Source organism: Maniola jurtina, chromosome 26 (assembly GCF_905333055.1).
Source record: "Maniola jurtina chromosome 26, ilManJurt1.1, whole genome shotgun sequence".
In the NCBI taxonomy this organism is placed as follows: Eukaryota; Metazoa; Arthropoda; class Insecta; order Lepidoptera; family Nymphalidae; genus Maniola; species Maniola jurtina.
In genome coordinates this window covers 1685422-1704753 of record NC_060054.1, presented here as the reverse complement: position 1 = coordinate 1704753, position 19332 = coordinate 1685422, and the positions used below count along the sequence as shown (strand labels likewise).

The following is a 19332-nucleotide window of genomic DNA, read 5'->3' as shown; positions in this document are numbered from 1 at the left end:
CCACGCTCTGTGTACAGATAAATAATTATACTTTTGACATTAACAGCTGGGTTTGACATTTTATTTCTTCATACCGTTCTGTCACATTGACAGGATTGACAGTCATGATGGGCCAATGATGGGCGGATTTTGAAATTTTGAAAAACATCTGTGGCCATTTGGCAAAAGTCAAAAATCAGTGTGTTGGCTCGATTTTAGGATTTTTAGGCAAATATATTCATTTTTATCACGTAATTACTTTATTATAATGCGACCTAAATTATTTAAGTAGCCATGAAATTAGTTAAAATATATTAATCGAGTGAATACGCATATTGGAATCGTTTTATCTTTTCGAGTGTACTATAGTTGGAGGTTCGGGCCGTCATGATATTGCATTGTTAGGCCAAATTTTGTATGGAAATTGTGAAAATGGAGCTCAGGGAGGCTGGTGATGGGGCAGCGGCTGGCGAATATGACCGCGGACCCAAGAAATACAGCTGGTCAGAGGTCCGACAGGCTGTGCATGATTTACGTAAAGAATTATCGTCTTTGTCGACCATGGTACCTATGGCTATATCGTTTAGGAGACTCGGCAATGGAAAAACGAGAGTCTACTTCTTGAGGACTCCTCAGAACGGGTGGGAGATCACACTGCTCTATACGGACGTTACGCCCTCCCAACAACCTAGCAATGCAAGGTAAATAAAATAAGTAAATACTTTTACAGTAGTTTTTTTTTTTAATTCAAGTTAGTTTACTTTTTGATAGCCAAGCGATTCTTCTACCGGCTTAGAAGGCCCATCTTAATAAAAAGGAGCATCAATAAAACTCAGCAGTTGTTCTCATAAAAATCATTGTAAAAAAAAGTTTATTGAAAACTGTTTTATTGTAATTTAAAGTTTACTTTAAAAGTAAGTAAACTTTTTGGTGCTTTCAACAAACCACCAAAAAGTGATAAAAAAAATTAAGTTTGTTTCTCTCTCCTCTGGCTTTACAAAGATTAGCCAATGTCAAGTTTGTAGTTATTTGTAACAAGTTAGTTAAACTATACAAGTATGGACCCCGTCTGTGCCGGCGCTCGCCGACACACGCACGGCACACGCTTAGAGCGCTTTCTAGTCAGTTTTAACAAAAAAAAAAACACTCCAAAAAGGCAGACCGCAGAGCACACCCGCCAGCTAACACCAACACAGACGAAGTCCAAAAAAATTAAGTGTATAATGTATATGTATACTTAATTCAACAATAGATTAATATATTGTTGAATAGATAGATACATTTGTAATTGATTATCTTTGAAACTGTTGAATCTATTTTAATAAGTCTTTCACTATTAGAAAGCTACTTCATCCAGAAGAAACATATGGAGGCTATATATTTTGTATAATATGTATATCTTTATTATATATCTTTTGTTTTGTATTTTGGATGATATTTTGAAAAAAAGTTTCTTTTACAGATTAGATTGGAAACCTCTCATCGAATCGAACGTAGCCCTGGGTGTGTCATCGGGCAAGTGGTCCAGAGAGGAACAGCTGTTGTGGGAGCGCCAGCGGGTGGCCGCGTGGGGCATAGCCTCCTATGAGCTGCACCCTAAGACGGGGCGGGTGCTGTTCCCATGCGCCTCTTCACTGTTCATAGCTGAGGAGGGGCCTAATCAAGTGAGTATCTTTTTTTATGATATTTCTAGGCTATCTGCAATTTAATAGTGTTTGTGTTACTTTATTTTTACCCAGGTCACAACAACATAGTGAACTGTGAGCATATTAGAATAAACTAAGGACAGTTATTGGACTGTAAATTAGATTTAGAAATTATTCATAAGTAGAAGTTTAAGCTAGAATAAATAATTATTAGCCCATCGGCTAGATGGTAGTAGCAATAAAGCTGCCATTATATAATAGAGCTTTATGGTAAGGAAAAAAAAATCTGCAATCAGTCATTCATGTGGACTATAATCTACTAGTATACTAGACTAAAATAGGAAAACGTAGCAGACGGACAGACAGACACACTTTGGCATTTATAATATTAGTATGGATTTTATGTTTGTTCCAGTCACCACCTCTAGTACCCCGCTCGCTCAGCACCGGCTGGGGTGCTCCGCTGACGCCCGCGATGTGTCCCTCCCTGCCGTCCCTAGTGGCGCACGCGGCTCGAGGGGACATCTGGCTTGCGGGGGACACTCTGCGCAGGCCAGCCAGACTCACCTACGCTTGCAAGGGAGGTGATGAGAAGTGAGTATGATTCAGCACAGGCCACTGACCTCCCTTTTTTTTGAAACTATTTTTTTTTCAAAGAATATTAGCCATGCTAATCATGACTAATACTCCCCTTTCCCCTCCAATTAAGGGTAAAGCTTGTGCCAGGAGTGGGCACGACAATAGTGCAATGGGTGGAGTTTAAACTGCCGACCTTACGGAATTCAGTCCACTCCTCAACCGTTGAGCTATCGAGGCTCTAAATTCATATATAAGTTAGCTCTTGACTGCTATCTCGCCTGGTGGTAAGTGATGATGAGATACTGCCCGCTGGCAGACAGACAGACGGACAGTGGAGGACAAACATACACGCCCACATACATAGACTGCTAAAATCATAACCCTTCCTTTTGGCTTTGCCGCAGTCGGGTAAAAAAAGAATCAATAAATTTGGACTTTAATGTAATGTTGCAGGTTAGCGGACGACCCTCGTCAAGCTGGAGTGCCGTGTTACGTTACGCAGGAGGAATTCTCCCGGTACACCGGCATCTGGTGGCAGCCCAAATGCGATGGTGAGATTACTTACTAGAGGATGCCCGCGACTTCGTCCGCCTGGATTTAGATTTTTAAAGATTCCGTGGGACCTGTTTGATATTCCGGGATAAAAAGTTGCCTATGTCAATAACAGGGACGCAAGCTACCTCGGCACCAAATTTCATACAAATCGATCAAGCGGATGAGTATTTAGGAATCCCGCGGGAACTGTTTGTTTTTTCGGGATAAAAAGTAGCCTATGTATGTATGTGCCCCGGAATGTATCCTAAGTCTGTACAAAACATTAAAATCGGTTCAGCGGTTGAGCCGTGAAAGCGTAGCAGTCAGACAGACAGACAGACAGACACACTCACTTTCGCATTTATAATATTAGTATGGATTTATATGCAAGTGCGCAAAGTTAGCAATTATAGTTAAACTAAATTGTATTTAAATTACTACATTGTAAATAAATTTAGAATGTAGTAATTTAAATAGAGGTTTTAACCTTTTTTAGGGTTCCGTACCTCAAAAGGAAAAAAACGGAAACCTTATAGGGTCACTTTGTTGTCTGTCTGTCTGTCCGTCCGTTGTGTCTGTCAAGAAAACTTATAGGGTACTTCCCGTTGACCTTGAATTATGAAATTCGGCAGGTAGGTAGGTCTTATAGCACAAGTAAAGAAATAAATATGAAAAACTTGAATTTCTGGTTATATCACGTAAAAATTAATTTACTAAGTCACAGATAGATGGTGTAGTCCGTCATTAACTTGCAGTGTTCTACATAAAAGTATTCCGTATATCTTGTACGATGGTACGGAACCCTTCATGTGCGAGTCCGACTCGCATTTGGCCGGTTTATTTTAACTTACATACAAATTACAACTTGGAAAATAAAATACCTCTGTAAAAGATGGCGTCTTCAAAGCAGCTGTTCTGTTTGGCGGCCACAATGGTCACTTCAATGTAAAGCGTCTGAATAAAGCACCTTACCGTACTTGTGCGATAATATAATATTACCGCACGTTGTCTGTAGATAACTGACTGTAATGATTGCAGATGACGTATTCCGGATAGTATACGAGGAAGTGGACGAAAGTGACGTGAAGATATTCAGCTTCCCCTCCTCGCAGAGCTCTAGCGGGGAAGTGGAGGAGTTCAGGTAATACATCCCCATTTTTTTTAATTATATAGACTAGTTATGCGCATGTCCGATGAACTGTGGGCAAAGACCACAACACAGTGGATGCCACAAAATTTTAAAAGACGTCGAGGCAGGCCGAGGCGTTGCTGGCGAGACGAACTCGATGCCTACATGTCGGCCTGGCCTCAAATTTCTATAGACAGAGACAGGTGGAAGAAAGAAGGGGAGGCCTTTGCCCAACATTGGGACAGTTCGGGCTAATAATAATATAGACTAGGGCTTGGCTGCAATCAGACCTGCTAGCAAGTCTATGCGGACTTCGTCTGTGGTGGCGTTTGCTGGCGCGCGTGTTGTGCTTTTTTGGAGTGTTTTTTGTTAGAAGTGGCCGGTTTTTGTGTTCTGCTGGTGTTTATTGGTGGTGGAACTGACTGGGAAGCGCTCTAAAGGGGCGCCGCGTGTATGTCGGCGGGCGCCGGCACAGACGAAGTCCATACATATAGTTTCCCTAACTTGTAAATAACTACAAACTTGACATTGGCTAATCAGTGTCAAGCTCGTCTGGCTTGACACTGATTAGCCTAGAGATAGAGTGCAAAATGTTGGGAAAAAATACCAGAGTATGGAGTCTGACTCGCACTTGACCGGTTTTTTTTTCTGTTGTTTTTGTTATTTTATTGTTTGTTGTTTCTGTTATTTTATTTTTTGTTATTTCTGTTATTTTAGTTTTGTGAACATTTTTTAAAAATAGGGTAAAATGAGAAAAATAAATAAATGAGAAATCAGATTAGATTTAATTTTTTTTATTTACACTTTTTTTTGGCCCTTTTTGGAGGTGATTAGTAATTTGAACACTGTGTACATGTTATCATATCAGGTTTCCACGAGCAGGGACCCCGAACGCGAAATCAATACTCAAAATGGTGACCTTCCGACTACAGAAGGCGACCCCCACCACCGTCTTAGATTATTATCAAGAAGGAAACTCGGAACGAATAGGTAGTTACCGCTTTCAATTTAAGTATTCTTCCATTTACTTTTGCCTCCCTTATTTTGTAAACAATATTTCCTTTTTTTTTATAAAACCACACATTAGTATAGTGCGTTTCATCGAATAGTACCTATGGCGTTATGTTGGCTCCCCTGTCTGTCCAAGTCATTGGCACCATATTTGCATAAGAAGACGCAGATTTTGTTTAATTTCATTTGATTTTCCTGAATGAATGAAATGAGAATCAAATGAAAATAAACAAAATCTGCGTCTTCTCATGCCAATATGGTGCCAATGACCACCCAACAGACAGGGGAGCCAACATAACGCCATAGGTACTATCCGATGAAACACACTATAGTTGTGTTTAATTACTGTACAGTTTAAGTCGTTTGTTTATATTAGGCTAAGTATTTCAAATTCAAAATATTTTTATTCAATTAGACTTTTACAAGTTCTTTTGAATCGTCAAAAGCATCTACCAGTGGTTCGGAATGCCTTTCCTACCGAGAAACTCAGCAAGAAACTCGGCGGTTGCTCTTTTCAAAGATTTGATATACAATATTATGCCATGTATAAAAGCAATTGAAGTCCCGCGCATTGCTGGAGCGAATTGCAGGTCAAATTACGCTCTTTTATCATTTACATAATCTTCGATTGTACAATATGCTTTTCTCGGGAGCATATTTTTGATAGATTTTTTAAACCTGTGTAGTTTGTTCATATTGTGTCGACCTAGTTCTGTTGCTAAGCTGTGGATAGTGTAGTTGATTATATATTTGCCAGTATTGTTTGATAGATATACGTTAAAGTTTTATTACATAATATCTAACTGTTTACTATCCCAAATAAATAAAAATAAAACAAAAATAATAATAATTTTTATTTACCAAAAAAACGTTAACAAAGGTATGATTTGGGCCCTAACTCCCAAAAACGCAAAAACTGTGCTATGGGAGTTAGTGCCTTCTTCTTAATAAACTTATGTTATATCTAAATAAACTTATCTTCTCCTCTTTTATTTACCATAGCAACTTAGAATGAATCTCAGTTTCAGACTCAAGCAATGATTCAATGGAAGTGACAGATATCCGGTGGTATGACCTTCGGCAGTCGCTGAAAGAGACCTTCCCTTGGCTGGAATACTTGGCCAGGGTGGGGTGGACGCCGTGCAATCAATAGTGAGTGTGTATTTTGTCCCTCGTAACTCACAAACTTGTCTTTACAATTATTAAGGGGCATGAGACGGGTCTGCCCGCGAAATCCAAATTTAATTTTGTTTTTCGCAATTTGTTAACTAATACGACACCGTAGGCTTATGGCACTTTAATTGCGATAATGGCAGTATCATCCTCACAAGTTTATATAAAAATCTTTACTTGAAAGGGTCCAGGTTAAGAAATTAGCTGTAGTATCGACTAATTCTGACACATTAGTCGATACTAGAGCTAATTTCTTAAACTGGACCACGGTGATACTAAAAAACTAAATTATGTCATACTAGAGGATGCCCGCGACTTCGTCCGCGTGGATGTAGGTTTTTAAAGATCCCGTGGAAGTCTTTGATTTTCCGGGATAAAAAGTTGTCTATGTCAATTACAGGGACGCAAGCTACCTCAGTACCTTTCATACAAATCGGTCAAGCGGATGAGTTTTTAGGAATCTTGCGGGAACTGTTTGTTTTTCCGGGATAAAGAGTAGCCTATGTCCTTCCCCGGAATGTATCCTAAGTCTGTACAAAATTTCATTAAAATCGGTTGAGTGGTTGAGCCGTGAAAGCGTAGCAGACAGACAGACAGACAGACAGACACACTTTCGCATTTATAATATTAGTATGGATTAGTGCCTCAGTGTGTATCGGCAAATATTTAAATTAAGGTTTTTATTTTATTTTTAATTATTTTTAACACCATATGGGTCAAGGCCTGAAATATTTTTTTTTTTTTAATTTATTTATTGAAAACCTCATCCTGTTTGGTATTTGTTTAAAAGTTTTTTTTTTTTTTACTTTTTCCAGCGTATGGGTACAGTTACTGGACAGGAAACAGCAGCGGTTAGAACTCGCGGTAGTGCCAGTGAGTGAGTTCAGTGCTCGCGCGAGCTACGAGAACGCGCCCGCGGATATGAACCCCGGGGAGATGAATGAGCCTATTCTGCATAATAATACTCAGGTATGTTGATTTTGTGGTTAAGTTTGCTTTAGACGGGTCTGCCCGCGAAATTCCAAAGTTGGTTTTTCGGTATTTGTAAGTTAATACGATAAAGTAGGCTTATGGCATTCTAATAGCGCCAATGGCAGTATCATCTCCACGGGTTTATATAAAAAATTTTACTTGCAAGTGTTCAGTTTTAGAAATTAGACAAAATAATGAGTTTGACGTGAGTTACTCACAGATTAGTCGATACTCTGACTAATTTCTTAAACTAAATGTTAAAATTTGTGTGTGTCTTAAAATAAAATGTCCATTCCCGGGATATAAGCTAACCTTGTACCAAACGTCAGAATCGGTTAAACTGTTGGGCCGTGAGAAGGTAGCAGACAGACAGACAAACTTTCGCATCACATCACCCTATCACACTATCACATCACACTATCACACTAATATTATAAAGGCGAAAGTTTGTATGTGTGTGAGTGTGTGTGTGTGTGTATGTTTGTTACTCATTCACGCAAAAACTACTGGACGGATTTGGCTGAAATTCGGAATGGAGATAGATAATATCCTGGATTAGCACATAGGCTACTTTTTATCCCGGAAAACCAAAGAGTTCCCACGGGATTTCGAAAAACCTAAAACCACGCGGACGAAGTCGCGGGCGTCAGCTAGTTTATCATAATATTAGTATGGATATGTCTACGATATGTGTAATCTATCATAGATTTAAACTTTACACAAGCAATAGCACGAGAGTTCCAAACGCGCCCAAGTCTGAGAAGAGCCCACAACAAACTCAGCCGGGTAACAAGAACTCACCTACGAATACAGATCGTTTTTTTTTTACAGCCAATCCAAGTCTTAGTACAAGAATCAGCGCCCGAAGCGTGGGTGAACGTGCACGACATCCTGCATTTTCTGCCTTCCTCTCTTGGCACCGTGAAGTTCATATGGGCGTCGGAGGAAACTGGCCACCTTCATCTATACCTTATTACATGCGCCGTGCCCGGGAAGAGAGCAGAATGTGAGTTCTACATTTCTACTATTATTCTACCTTTTTACCTTCATTCCACCCATTTTTTTTCCTCCCTTTTTACCTTTATGATACAATTGAACCATCATTCTACTTTTTAACCCCCAACCCAAAAAGAGGGGTGTTATAAGTTTGACGTGTGTATATGTGTATCTGTCTGTGGCATCGTAGCTCCTAAACTAATGAACCAATTTTAGTTTAGTTTTTTTTTTGTTTGAAAGGTGGCTTGATCGAGACTGTTCTTAGCTATAATCCGAGAAAATCGGTTCAGCCGTTTGAAAGTTATCAGCTCTTTTCTAGTTACTGTAACCTTCACTTGTAGGCGGTGTTATAAATTTTTAATTTAAACTTGTTACACTTTTGGCATTGTTGAATTAAAAAATGTAGGTGTTTTTCTGGTAACTTCAAATAGTGCATATCTCTTTGACCGATTTTGATAGAGATTTTGTGTTTTTTTTTATTCACTATAGGCAAGCCCTTGACCACAATCACACCTGATGGAAAGTGATGATGTGGTCTAAGATGGGACGCGTTTACCTAGAAGGTGCCTATTCACTCTTGTTTTAAAGATAAGAAAGTGTTATAAGAATGTACTAGCTGATGCCCGCGACTTCGTTCGCGTGGAAGTAGATATTTTAAAATTCCCGTGGGAACTCTTTGATTTTCCGGGATAAAAAGTGGCCTATGTGCTAATCCAGGGTATAATCTATCTCCATTCTAAATTACAGCCCAATCCGTCCAGTAGTTTTTGCGTGTAGGAGTAACAGACATACACACACACACTCACACACATACAAACTTTCTCCTTTATAATATTAGTGTGATATTAGTGTGATAGGCAAGCCCTTGACCACAATCACACCTGATGGAAAGTGATGATGTGGTCTAAGATGGGACGCGTTTACCTAGAAGGTGCCTATTCACTCTTGTTTTAAAGATAAGAAAGTGTTATAAGAATGTACTAGCTGATGCCCGCGACTTCGTTCGCGTGGAAGTAGATATTTTAAAATTCCCGTGGGAACTCTTTGATTTTCCGGGATAAAAAGTGGCCTATGTGCTAATCCAGGGTATAATCTATCTCCATTCTAAATTACAGCCCAATCCGTCCAGTAGTTTTTGCGTGTAGGAGTAACAGACATACACACACACACTCACACACATACAAACTTTCTCCTTTATAATATTAGTGTGATATTAGTGTGATAGGCAAGCGCTTGACCCCAATCACACCTGATGGAAAGTGATGATGTGGCCTAAGATGGGACGCGTTTACCTAGATGGTGGCTATTCACTCTTGTTTTAAAGATAAGAGTGTTATAAGAATGTATTATTGCCCACAGCGGTGATAGAGATGATAACAGAGGACGAGTCACACGCAATAGGCCCCAATATAATAAGTAAAGAAGCGATCACTACTGGTGAATGGGAGATCATGGGAAGGAAGATTTGGGTAAGTGAAGTTCCATTCGATTGCGGACCCCCTTTTTTGAAGTCGGTTAGTAAGATATAATGCATAAATTTTAAGAAAGGTCTCGTCATACTTGGTCTATGTCATCTGTAATGTGGAAGCGACGGGCCTGCCCGCGAAATTCAAATTTAATTTGGTTTTTCGCATTTTTCAAACTAATACGACAATGGTAGTATCATCCTCACAAGAAATTAGCTCTAGTATCGATTAATGTGTCAGAATTAGTCGATACTACAGCTAATTTCTTAACCTGGACCCTTTCAAGTAAAGATAAAAAACCTGTGAGAATGATACTGCCATTGTCGCAACTGAAAATACCATAAGCCTACGTTGTCGTATTAGTTTAAAAAATGCGAAAAACCCCCTACCCCTTAATCTAAGGGTATACAGTATTTTGATATCAACTTTTCGGAGTTATGTGTTTTTAAGCAATCAAATATCACTTGCTTTCATGCCATTGTTCTCCATAATGTCCTCAAGGGTGTGTTAAGTCAGCAAAACCGTACTGGACCGACTTGGTGGATTATGGCCAAAACATTTTTCATTCCTCATCACCACTCACCCATGCTCAGTAGTAACCAGTGATAGATTGATCATGATGATTATCTTCATAGGTGGATGAATCCCGAGGCCTAGTGTACTTCGTAGGGCTCCGTGAGACGCCACTGGAGCGCCATCTATACGTAGCGCCCTTCAACCCGCCTCGGCCGCACCAAGTCACTCTACTTACCACTGTTGGCCACTCGCACACGGTTGATATGGACGAGGTAAGGTGTGAAACAAACTTGTTCTTGTGTTTGATTTTTCACTATTTTTAGTGTTTTTTTTTGACGTGACAACGTCTTATAATTCGATAGAGCCGGCTGCACGCACGAAAAAACATGACTCATGCGGCGTTACCTCGCTCTGAGGCGTTCCATGTAAGGCTTGAAGTGCAAGCGAGAGCGCGGAACGAGCGACAAAGAAGCACAATCGGCCTTTGTTGTCACGTTCAACTATCGTCAGTAAACCGACTTTACAGACAACCAATTTTTTTTAAATTATATAGGCTAGCGCTTGGCTGCAATCAGACCTGCTAGCAAGTGATGATGCAGCCTAAGATGGAGCGTGCTTGCCTAGAAGTTGCCTATTCACTCTTGACTTGAAGGTACCCAATTATAGGTGGAAGGGAAAACTGATGCCGGAAGGGCGTTCCATATCCTAGCGGTTCAGATTAGGAAAGAGGAAGCAAATCGCTTCGTACGTGTTCGAGGAATTTGTGTTAGTGTTTGTTGGAACTATTACAAATCTCATTATCATTAAAAACAACCACCTATATTAAAAATGCTTGTTAACTGATTTGTCCTTCAATCACGTCAAAACGGAGCTACGGATCAACGTGGTTTTTGCATGGATGTAGTGAAAGACTTGGAAAATATTATAAGGCTATAACTTTTATCCGGAAATATCAAAGAGTTCACACGGGATTTAAAAAAAGTTAATCCATGTGAACGAAGTTGTTTTAGCTATAAGTGTGATATAATAAATTTTTCTGCAACATTTTTTTTTCTCGTCTGGCTTTACAAAGATTAGCCCATGTCAAGTTTGAAGTTATTTACAAGTAAGGAAAACTATATAAGTATGGACTTCGTCTGTGCCGGAGCTCGCCGACATACGCGCGGCGCCCCTTTAGGGCGCTTACCAGTTATTTCCAGCATGGTTCCAGCACCAAAAAACACCAGTGAAACACAAAAACTGGCCACTTTTAACAAAAAAAAAATTGGTTGTCTGTAAAGTCGGTTTACTGACGATAGTTGAACGTGACAACAAAGGCCGATTGTGCTTCTTTGTCGCTCGTTCCGCGCTCTCGCTTGCACATCAAGCCTTACATGGAACGCCTCATGGTAACGCCGCATGGTAACGCCGCATGAGTCATGTTTTTTCGTGCGTGCAGCCGGCTCTATTGAATTATAAGACGTTGTCACGTCAAAAACACTTCCAAAAGGCACAGCACGCGCGCCAGCAAACGCTAACACAGACGAAGTCCTGCAACATTTGCTATTTTAAAAATATTTTGTTGACAGGATTGCTCGATGGCGGTTATTACGTCCTCAAATATCAGCAGCGTGCCAAACACGCGAGTGTATCGAGTCACTCACGGAGCGAACACTATGCTGTTACCGCACGGGACTCTAGTCGAGAGAGCGAGCTCAGGTATGTTCTCAAAATCAAAATCAAAATCAAATTCAAAATATTCATAAAATAAAATATTCATCTATCCCATCCTATCCTATTCTATCCATAGGCTAGGAATCTATCAATATTTTTTTTCGGAAAATAACAGTTCCCGCGGGATTCCCAAAGATCCAGCTGCTTAACCGATTTGTATGAAATTTGGTAACGAGGTAGCTTGTCTGTAATTCACATTGGGCTACTTTTTATCCCGAAAAATAAAACAGTTCCCACGGGATATTTAAAAGTCTAAATCCACGCGGGCGAAGCCGCGGGCATTAGCTAGTATTATGTAAATATGTTCCAGAGTCATCGGACACGCGGTCGTTCAACGGCTCCTGGGACAGCAGGTCGTGTGACGGCGAGGACGACAGCGAAGTATCATTACTTGTGAGGGGTAAATACTAACGATACTCACACACAAAGCTTTGCACTTTCATGAAAAATACTTGAAAAATCAAACACAAAAATGCATAGTGTAATTTGAACTCAAAGATACACTAAGGGTGAGATCTATAGAGCGCGCTCTGCCTTTGCTTAGACTTAAGACAGAGTTAAAACGAGACAGAGCTATATCTCTCACATAAATCTGTCTCGTTTTAACTCAATCTTAAGTCAGAGCAAAGTCAAAGTGCGCTTTATAGATTTCAGCCTAAGGGTGAGGCCAAACGAGCGTAATTTTGTGAGTTGTCAGTCGCGTAACTTCTGCTGCATTCGGTTTCTTAGGGTGAGGCCAAACGAGCGTAATTTTGTGAGTTGTCAGTCGCGTAATTTCTGCTGCATTCGGTTTCATACAAAAGTCCAGTTCGTGCCACACGGCGACGCAAAATGAGTTGTCTTTTGTACGAAACTGAATGCAGCAGAAATTACGCAACCGAAATTACGCGACTTACAACTCATAAAATTACGTCCGTTTGGCCTCACCCTTACAAAAGTCCAGTTCGTGTCACACGGCGCACAACTCATTTTGAGTCGCCGTAAATTACGTCCGTTTGGCCTCACCCTAAAACGATAAGTACTTTAGTGATAATCTGTCCCTTTTTACCCTCCTAACTTCTATTTATTTTTGCGCTATACCTTTTTAACCCCCGACCCAAAAAGAGGGGTGTTATAAGTTTGACGTGTGTATCTGTGTATCTGTCTGTGGCATCGTAGCGCCTAAACGAATAAACCGATTTTAATGTACTTTCTTGTTTGAAAGGTGGCTTGATCGAGACTGTTCTTAGCTATAATCCAAAAAAAATGTACCTTCATTTTTTCACCATCACTTACCATACATTATTTCTACCATTTGCTTAGGACTCTTATAAAATCGTATTTCAGGTCATATCCTCTCATCTTGCTCATGAAAGATACATTTGGCAATATTTGTAAAATTGGTGAAAATTCTGCTTTTGCGACTGTCGTAATTTAAATTTTACGCTTACGCAGCCTGTGTGAACGAGCTTTAAGTCTGACGCTCTGTCGCGGCGTCACTGGCGCGACAGTCGCTCGACTTGAAAGCCCACCTTAGTAAATAGCAAAATGAATGGCCTGTAGTGTAGCTAACTTTTGTTCCAGAACGTTCCCTCAGCAGCATAGACGTACCCCCACCACAGATACTGTCGACGCGACTGTCGTGCGGTCTAATGGCGTATTGCACGCTGTGGCGATGCGCGGGCTCGGGCCGGCGACCCACTGTTCTACACGTGTACGGCGGGCCAGAGGTGCAGACAGTTACCAACAGCTACAAGGTACGACGCGATTGTCTTGCGACAAAATGTCTTAAGACAAATTTGTCTTGTGACGTTTTTACTGTGACCTTATAGTTGGGAAACGTAATCAACTTGCGACAGAATTGTCGTGCGACAAATGTGCCTTGTGACAAGCTTGTCTTAGGACATGACTATCTTGTAAATACCATGCATTACCTTCCGGGGACAAAATCGTCACGTAATTTTTAAGAAATTACTAAATGAAGAATTTGACTGGAGCGACAAAATTGTCTTGACGTTTTCATGTGACCTTATTGTTGTGATAATTAATTGAATTACGATAAATTTGTCGTGCTACACAATTGTCGCGCGACAAATGTGTCTTGCGACAAAATTGTCTTACATTATAATTAATCCTTCGCATTAAATTCTTAGGGTATTCGGCAACTGCGGATGCATATGCTGGCCGCCCGGGGTTTCAACGTGGTCGCAGTCGACTCTAGGGGGTCGAAGCATCGTGGCAGGGCGTGGGAGGCCGCCATAAAGGGGAAGATGGGGCAGGTGGAGCTGGATGACCAGGTATTTACGAGGTTTTAGCTACATCCCATACGTCAAGTCATTGCTTGTTTACCTTACTAGCTGATGCCTGCGACTTCGTTCGCGTAGAAATAGATTATTATATAATATACTATATATACTATAGAATATATAGATCCTTCGGAGCTATATAATTTTTCCAAATTTATTGTGTACTAATATTATGCGATCGGTCATGTATATTACATTGTGTTACCTGCATGAGTTGTGTGTGCCCGTAAGTGGTGTGTCACACTGAATAAGACTATACTATTGTATTTTTAAGTGTTTTGTGAACATGCTGTGGGCGTACCTTAAAATAATAAATAAATAAATAAAATTATGATTACTCCCCATGCAAAAGACCATATTGATCCGCTGCGGCATGATTGAAGGACAAATCAACAGTCAAACTTACCATGGTACAGTAACGGTTTCGTAGAGCGTTGTCTCTGTCGTTGTGACCGACAAAACGTCACATAGGTGTGAGTGACAGAGACGACGCTCTACGAAACCGAAATCTCTTTCTAAAGTTCGATCTACAATATTTCCTGCCGCGTCGTGCTGTAATGATGTTAGTCACTACTCAATCAGTCAGTCACTAAGTCAGTGAGTCGGTCACTAAGTCAGTGAGTCAGTCACTAAGTCAGTGAGTCAGTCACTAAGTCAGTGAGTCAGTCACCTTTTCCTTTTATATTATTATTTTGATAACCTTTTCGATGTTCATAAAATGACAGCAGGGTCCGCGTTATACTTTGTTTGATGTATTTTTCTCAGGTAGAAGTATTACAGTGGCTGGCCAAAGAGACCGGCTGCATAGACATGGAACGAGTGGCTATACACGGCTGGAGTTATGGTAAGTCAAAGTCAAAGACAAGGGCGAAGTCAAAATCAATAGATATCCCATACGCACCTGACACAATGGCAAAATAAGTTTCAAAAAGACCAGTTCCATAGACATCTAGAACTACGATAAGTCAAAGACAAGGTTAGAGTAGCGTCTGTAATTACGGTAAAAGAAATATTAGAATAGCTGGTCAAAGAAACCAGTTGCGTAGACATTGAATTGCTGTACACGGCTGAAGTTATAAGTCAAAGTCAAAGTCAAGGGCAAAATCAAAGTCACTAATTGTTTCATATCAACGGCAAATTAAGTATTTGAACGGCCTGCATAGACATGGAGCGAGTGATAACACTGTCCCAACTACACACTCGCTTCTCGTTGTTCGCCAACTCGTTTCTAGTTTTTAAACGTTTCGCTATTCGTCGGTGGTCGCATAAGTGCCTTAACTGGCTCGTCCGCAAACAATAAGGGCGTCGTCTCCCTAATATTTACGCTGTGCTTTAGTGATGTATGTTTTTTTTACAGGTGGTTACCTCTCGCTAATAGGCCTAGCGACTCGACCCAGCATCTTCAAAGTGTGCGTGGCGGGAGCACCCGTAACGTGTTGGCGACTCTACGACACGGCGTACACGGAGCGATACATGGGTCTACCCGCATGGGCGCCGCATGCGTACAGCAGAGCGAGCGTGCTTGCGCATGCGCCTTTCTTCCCCGACAAGTAAGTTAAGCATGAGCGACAAAAATGTCTTGCGACAAATTTGTCTTGCGACAGAATTGTCTTACCATGGAATTCACTTGTGGCACGATTTCTGCAACGGTATTGTGCTGTGACAAAATTGTCTTAAGATAAAATAGACGCATTGGAAGCATTGTTAATATTGCTAGTTAGATAGTACCTAATTAATGAGCTTGCGTCTAGACCTAATATATTCAAAGTGTGCGTGGGGACAAATCTGTCGTGCGACAAAATCGTATTAAGTTGAAATTGTCTGGTGACAAGATTTCTGCAACGGTATTGTGTTGCGATAAAATTGTCTTGCGACAAATTTGTCGTGGTCAATGGCGATGATTGTTTATGTTTTGATGATTGTTGCAGAGAAGGCAGGCTACTCATAATCCACGGGTTGGCGGATGAGAACGTACACTTCTGTCATACCGCGGCTTTGCTCGCCGAGCTTGTGCGGTTAGGGAAACCGCATCGCGTACAGGTTAGCATTGATATATAAGGTCGTTCGGATAGGAGGTCCTACACTCCTAAACCTATAAGAATGGGAGGTCATAGTTTTCTACGGGATGATCTATACCATGGTGCAAGCTATATTCCATTCAAACATGGATGCCCGCGATATGAATTTAGGTTTTTGAAAAATCCCAAAATTCTTTGATTTTCCGGAATATAAAGGCGCCTATGTCCTACCCCGATCTCTGTTCTAAATTTTGTCAAAATCGGTTAATAGACGATGTGAAAAGCTAGCAGACAGACAGACACAAACTTTCGCAATATTAGTATGAATTACTACTATACAACTATAATATACTATCAATATTTTTACAGTAACTGGCAAGAAATATTGTACATTGAACTTTATTATGAGATTTCGGCTTTGTGACGTTTTGTCGGTCTCAACGACAGAGACAGCGCTCTACGAAACCGCTATCTCTTTCTAAAAGTCGATGTATAATATTTCCTGCAATATGTTTTTTTTCTCAGGTTTACCCAGGCGAAAGGCATTCTCTGCGGGCGATGCACGCGGCGAAACACTACGAAGCAACTCTACTTCATTTCCTACACGAAAACCTGTGAACTACCCTCCATACACCATCAAACAGCAGTCGCCTACCAGTCGAGCAACTAGTCGACCAACTTGTCCAATACGGATAACTACCCTCACATCAACACAACACTCGCCTACCAGTCGCGCAACTTGTCGACCAGTTTTTCAGTAATGACGTCACGAAAATCTGCGAACTACCCTCACCATCAAACAACAATCGCCTACCAGTCGCGCAACTAGTCGACCAACTTGTCCAATACGGATAACTACCCTCACACCAACACAACACAAGTGATAGTACTGTAAATGCAGACATAATAATATAACTGGTGCAATTTTATTCATAATTTTTAATTACTTAAAACTGGTAGGCAAATGTTTCTTATAGAGATCACTCAGTATAAGGGTGCCTGTCCATTGAAGCGGAATGTAATATTAGTCCACCAGTCAGATATTTGAAAGAGAACGCGTTCATTTTATCATGTCATTTAAGTTCCTCATTTAAGTCCTCCGATTTGATCTGCGATTGTTCTGCTACATGTCTATTCCACTCCGCTTACTCGTAGTGGACAGGTACCCTAAGAATCGCAGGAGGCGAAAGAACGGTAAAAAGGCGAATTTTTCAATTCTTAAATTCGAGTGTAAATGCGTTAGCAGAATTAGGCACGCCGTAAAAATCCATGAGCTCTGTCATCAGAATTTCTCTGTTGCGTCCTATGCGGCCGAATCTTGCTGACATGCGCCTTTTTAGTATTGGAAAATGCGTATCTTTCGGTTAGTCTTATATGCGATCACCTTTATTATATTTTGTAGCGTTATGCAATAATGTGACAAGTTATTTTTTTTTAAATTTAAGTAATCTTATGAAGTACTAGCTGATGCCCGCGACTTCGTGCGGATATAGGTTTTTCAAAAATCCCGTGGGAGCTCTTTGATTTTCCGGGATAAAAATTAACCTATTTCATTCTCCAGATCTCTAACTAAAATCACGTTGATCCGTTGGGTCGTGATTGAAGGACAAACCAGCAAACAAATATTTTCGCATTAATAATATGGGTAGTGATGTTTTCAAGGAAGCCTGCCATAATAACTTTTTTTTTTTTATTCACTATAGGCAAGCGCTTGACCACAATCACACCTGATGGAAAGTGATGATGTGGTTTAAGATGGGACGCGTTTACCTAGAAGGTGCCTATTCACTCTTGTTTTAAAGATACCCGGATTGTAATTGGTAGAAAACACAGATCGCGGGAGAGTATTCCAAACCTTAGCCATGCGTATGAGGAATGAAGACGCAAAACGTTTCGTGCGTGTAGATGGAATGTCAACGACATAAGGATGGAAACTCGCCCGACGTCTTGCGGTTCGGTGGTAAAATGGTGAAGGGGGGACAAGATCGAAAAGTTCCTGTGCACACTCTCCGAAATATATCCTATAAAACACGGATAAGCCGGCAACCTTACGGCGGTGATCGAGGCTTTGAAGTTTCGCCAACAAAGGAGAGTCTTCGCCTATAAGTCTCCTAGCTCGACGGTCAACGGCATCCAGAGCCGCTAGTTGGTACTTAGCAGAGCCATCATAGAACTACGAATTCCTAGAAGGTTTTTTGTATTGTATCACAGTTAACGACGCTTAGGAAACTAGTAACAAAACTTCGAGGCTTGCGTCAAATGTTACTTACATTTGACGCTAAGTCTATACTTCTATACTAATAAGTATTATAAATGCGAAAGTGTGTCTCTCCGACAACCAACTCTGCGTGTTTGACCGATTGGTATGAAATTTGGTAAAAATATAGCTTGCGTCCCGAAAATTTAAATAGACTACGTTTTATCCCGAAAAATCAAAGAGTTCCCACGGGATTAAAAAAAACTATATCTAGTAGGCTAAAACGTCTAGGTACGAATATCTTTTATTTTACATCACCTTTAGCCTAATATTAGACAGATATATCGATTTAGGATTAAAACCGAGAGTTTCCTCACTAGTTCATTCTTATAGTATTTCAATGAATTGTTTCTTATTTATTGAATAAAAATAATCAAACGAACCTAGCATAATAATATCTTAGCTTTGCTCGCACAATAATTATAAGTATCAAAGATTATATATTATTATTTTTACAAATAATTTCTGCAATCTATCAATATTGTTTTTTTCAAATTATCATTTGATTTGAAAAAAAAAAAATTGATAGATTGCAGAAATTATTTGTAAAAATAATAATATATTTCTTTTTATATATATCTTTAATATATATCTTTTTATTTGATTTGAATATCAATATTTAAGCCTTTATTCGCTACAGGCTGAAATACACCAAGCGCAACGGATAAGGCCGACACTTTCTTGATAACAACTCATTATAGTAACTATTTTTAATTCCGTGGAATTATGACGTTTCTCGGTGTTACCAGAGATAAAACATTTCCCACAAAATAATTTTAAATCCATAAGTAATTATCAAAAACTGCGAAACTGGCAGGATTCGAACCTGCGTAAGACGCGCCCGGAGCGCCTTTGATCTAAACTCTGAATGGAAAATGAGCCTCTATAGCTCAACGGTTGAGGAGCGGACTGAATTCTAAAAGGTCGGCGGTTCAAACCTCACCCGATGCACTATTTTCGTACCCACTCCTGGCACAAGCTTTACGCTTAATTGGAGGGGAAAGGGGAGTATTAGTCATGATTAGCATGGCTAATATTCTTTAAAAAAATACTTTGAA

General features: G+C 40.2%; 1 protein-coding gene across 2 annotated transcripts; it reads left to right on the top strand.

Annotated features, from left to right (window-relative positions):
• Positions 1-117: 117 nt before the first annotated feature.
• LOC123878474 (dipeptidyl peptidase 9) lies at positions 118-17592 on the top strand. Of its 2 annotated transcripts, none has more exons than XM_045925650.1 (19): positions 118-680; positions 1442-1643; positions 2041-2219; positions 2658-2755; positions 3777-3879; positions 4736-4857; positions 5907-6030; positions 6867-7020; positions 7855-8029; positions 9379-9488; positions 10121-10273; positions 11570-11699; positions 12025-12114; positions 13278-13450; positions 13847-13990; positions 14765-14843; positions 15357-15549; positions 15928-16039; positions 16543-17592. In XM_045925650.1, the coding sequence occupies exons 1-19, from the start codon at positions 397-399 to the stop codon at positions 16633-16635; spliced, it is 2718 nt and encodes a 905-aa protein (XP_045781606.1). In that variant the 5' UTR covers positions 118-396; the 3' UTR covers positions 16636-17592. The 2 variants fall into 2 exon arrangements, with proteins under 2 accessions (XP_045781606.1, XP_045781604.1); XM_045925648.1 differs by having other exon boundaries at positions 5901-6030.
• The last annotated feature ends 1740 nt before the right edge of the window (positions 17593-19332 follow it).